This window comes from Borostomias antarcticus, assembly GCF_949987555.1.
Source record: "Borostomias antarcticus genome assembly, chromosome: 5".
NCBI lineage: Eukaryota > Metazoa > Chordata > Actinopteri > Stomiiformes > Stomiidae > Borostomias > Borostomias antarcticus.
The window spans coordinates 4,541,433-4,544,455 of NC_140238.1; the positions used below are offsets into that span (position 1 = coordinate 4,541,433).

The 3,023-nt window shown below is 47.2% G+C and overlaps 1 protein-coding gene across 1 annotated transcript in view; it reads left to right on the plus strand.

Annotated features, from left to right (window-relative positions):
• The window catches only part of runx3 (RUNX family transcription factor 3), a gene marked incomplete at its 3' end in the record, with an annotated part of 57,206 nt that extends 55,729 nt beyond the window's left edge, over positions 1–1,477 (plus strand). Inside the window, exon 7 of the mRNA XM_084437917.1 lies at positions 978–1,477. Coding sequence (XP_084294043.1) covers positions 978–1,477 — 500 coding nt within the window. The remainder of the gene's footprint in view (positions 1–977) is intronic.
• Between the last annotated feature and the right edge of the window lie 1,546 nt (positions 1,478–3,023).

Here is a 3,023-nt window from a genome sequence, read left to right on the forward strand (position 1 = left end):
GCTAACCGTGCAGAATAGCAGGCCTGGCCTGTGAGACTGTTTGGTAATGTGTTTGGCTTTAGGAAATAAGCTGGTGACAGTAGCCGCCCCAGAATCTCAGAGAAGGAAACTGAGGAGTCAACCCTGGAGCAAGATTCCTATTTCCTTTTTGTCAGTTGAATAAATGGGGGAATGTGTGCAGTGAAATTTAAGTCAAAACAGCTGGGTTTTGTGTGCGCCGTTACCTGCGAGATTACACTTCCAGATAGGTTAGCACTGACAGGTTTGGGACATGGTGTGCATTACTTTCACACTTACACAAATACATATAGACCTCTTTTTTTTTTTTTTTTTCCTTTCTTTCATACTTTCTTTTCTTTCTTTCTTTTTTTTTCTCCCTCCCATCCCTCTCTCTCCCACTCTCCCTCCCACTCTCTCTCTCTCTCTCTGTCTCTCTGATTGTGAGTTTGCTCGCTTGCTTCCTGTTCCTGCCCACTGAGTGATTTATAGTCAGTTACAAAACAGCACAACAAGCTGTCAGTGTTTATACAAAGTGCCACTCGCCCCTGACAATGCCTCTCTTTCATGCCTTTGAAAAAGAGTGTACTGTACATGGGTCTGGTCCTGTGTGAGTGGTAGGAGGGCGATGCTGAGGGCTCTTATAACTCCACTCTTGTGCTCCGAGCTGTGGGCTGACGAGCTGTCAGTGCTTGATGACCGTTATTGACCAAAAAATGTCTCAGCTCATTACTTTTTGGGAGCCTGTCCAAGGCTAAGGATATCGCGAGAAACCTGAGCCCCGAAATAGGGAGTTGAGGGAGTCTACCGTTGCTAGTCGGGGATTTGGCGCTTTGTTAGGAGGTCCGGGAGGAAGTGAAGGCAGTCTGAGCTGAACCCCCCCCCTGTTTTTCACTCGGGTCAACGTGTTCGTTGGCGGGTTCTTTGTGACGGACTTTGAGTTCCTTTAACCGAAAACCTTGTTTCTGTCGTCCCCTCAGGAACCTCCGAGCTGTTCCCTCAGAGGACCTCCTTCCCTTCTCTGTCCCCGCTGACAGACCCCCGCTTCTCGGACCCCCGCATGCACTACCCCGGGGCCTTCACCTACTCCGCCAACCCGTCCAGCACCGGCATCGGTGGCCTGAGCGTGACGGGCATGTCGGCGTCCTCCCGCTACCACACCTACCTGCCCCCGCCGTACCCGGGCAACCAGAACCAGAGCAGCCACTTCCAGTCCAACTCCTCGCCGTACCACCTGTACTACGGCACCGGCTCCGGCTCCTACCAGTTCTCCATGGTGGCCCCGGGGCCCGGCGAGCGCTCCCCCACCCGCCTGCTGTCCTGCTCGGGCGCCGGCGCCTCCTCCGGGGGCAACAGCCTGATGAACCCCGGCCTGAGCAACCAGAGCGAGGGGGTGGAGGCGGACGGCAGCCACAGCAACTCCCCAACGGCCATGAACGCCTCCGGACGCATGGACGAGTCCGTCTGGAGGCCCTACTGACCGTCTGGCAGCCTGACCGCCGGGAGATGAATGAACGACAACAATAACAACAACAACAACAACAACAACAAAAAAAGATGAATCGTTTAAAAAAACAAAAAATGCTGCATGTTTGTCTTTTTATCAGCGGTACTTGCTTTATAGCCTTTGACCCAATTTTACCAAAGATATTCACTGTCTGCCAGACTGCCATTTGTTTTTGTAAACCTCGGGTATCGTACGCCGTGCAAGGGTACATACTCTCTTCCAGACTCTGAAAGCCATAAAATACGACTCTTTATAAACGATATCAGAGGCCTGAGTATGAATTGTAAATAGATGTTATGGTATGATTACACAAAAAGCCATAGTAATAGATCAGGATTGTCTAAAAACCAGGTACACGATGTTTTACCAAAGACGCTCGGAGGAGTGGGCGGTAGGAAGAGCAGCATCTGTGCAGCTGACGAACTGAAGGCGCCACCTGAGCTCCGTTTGAGTGGCGCTGCCAACAAGACCAAAACCGTCATCATCACAACGTGACACTCGCTCGATCTGATGGAAGCATCCAGACCGTTGACTGTTTAGCCTCGACTGCCTGTGACTGACAGGTGACATCAGGGGCAAGCTGGGGATGGTTGCTCCATGAGCGACTCACACAACCTTTTCTTACAGTAGACACGACTGATATGCAACAGCAGTTGGGTCTTGACGCTTACGTCTGGGGGTTACGTTTAAGGTTTCAGCAATGAAGACAACCCAGTCCACGGACGTCCGCCAAGAGCATTACTCCCCACTGGAGAACTTTCAAGTTCTCACAATTCATAAGCGTTGCCTTACAAACTAATTTATGATCTTGCTAAAGGACGCCCCAACCAAAGGAGCAACAGTAAGCAATGCACGTTCAAAATGAACAACATGGGGTCCTTCTGTGGGAAACCTGTAAATCTGACTCAACCCAGATGTGCAAAGAAATGTGTCTTCTCTCTCCTGTTGTCGTTAATGTATTGAGTATCTATGCAGTAGAACAATGGTGGACATTTTGAGGAATGTCAGAAACTAGTAGATGCGTTTGTTTTTAAACAGGAACATTTTATGGACTCCTGTAGTTGTTTCTTGGCCTGTTTCTTTGTTTTCTTTGTCTTGGGTATATAGTTCATATTTGGAACATTGTATTCTGCAAAATTGTTTTAGTGTAGTATGTTTGAACTGGATGACACGGTTTACTTTTTGTATTTATTTGAGCCAAATTTGAGGAAATGTTCACATATGCCCAAAAGATTTAGCATTTTTCTCTATTCTTTTTTTGACTATTTTTGTTTATTTGTTGTTTAATATAAAATTGGAATTTGTGTAATATATTGCTTCTAAATTATGAAAAACAAAACTTTTAATGTTATTATTTTGTATTCCAATGTAGCTTTGATGCACTAAAAAAACTTTTACATTATTCCTTGTGAACCATACCCAACATTGATTACACCAATCAGATCACAGACGGTTTCATCCTCCCCCAATCAGCTTATTGAGCATCATAAGTCTGCCTCCTACCTTTTGCACTATGTTT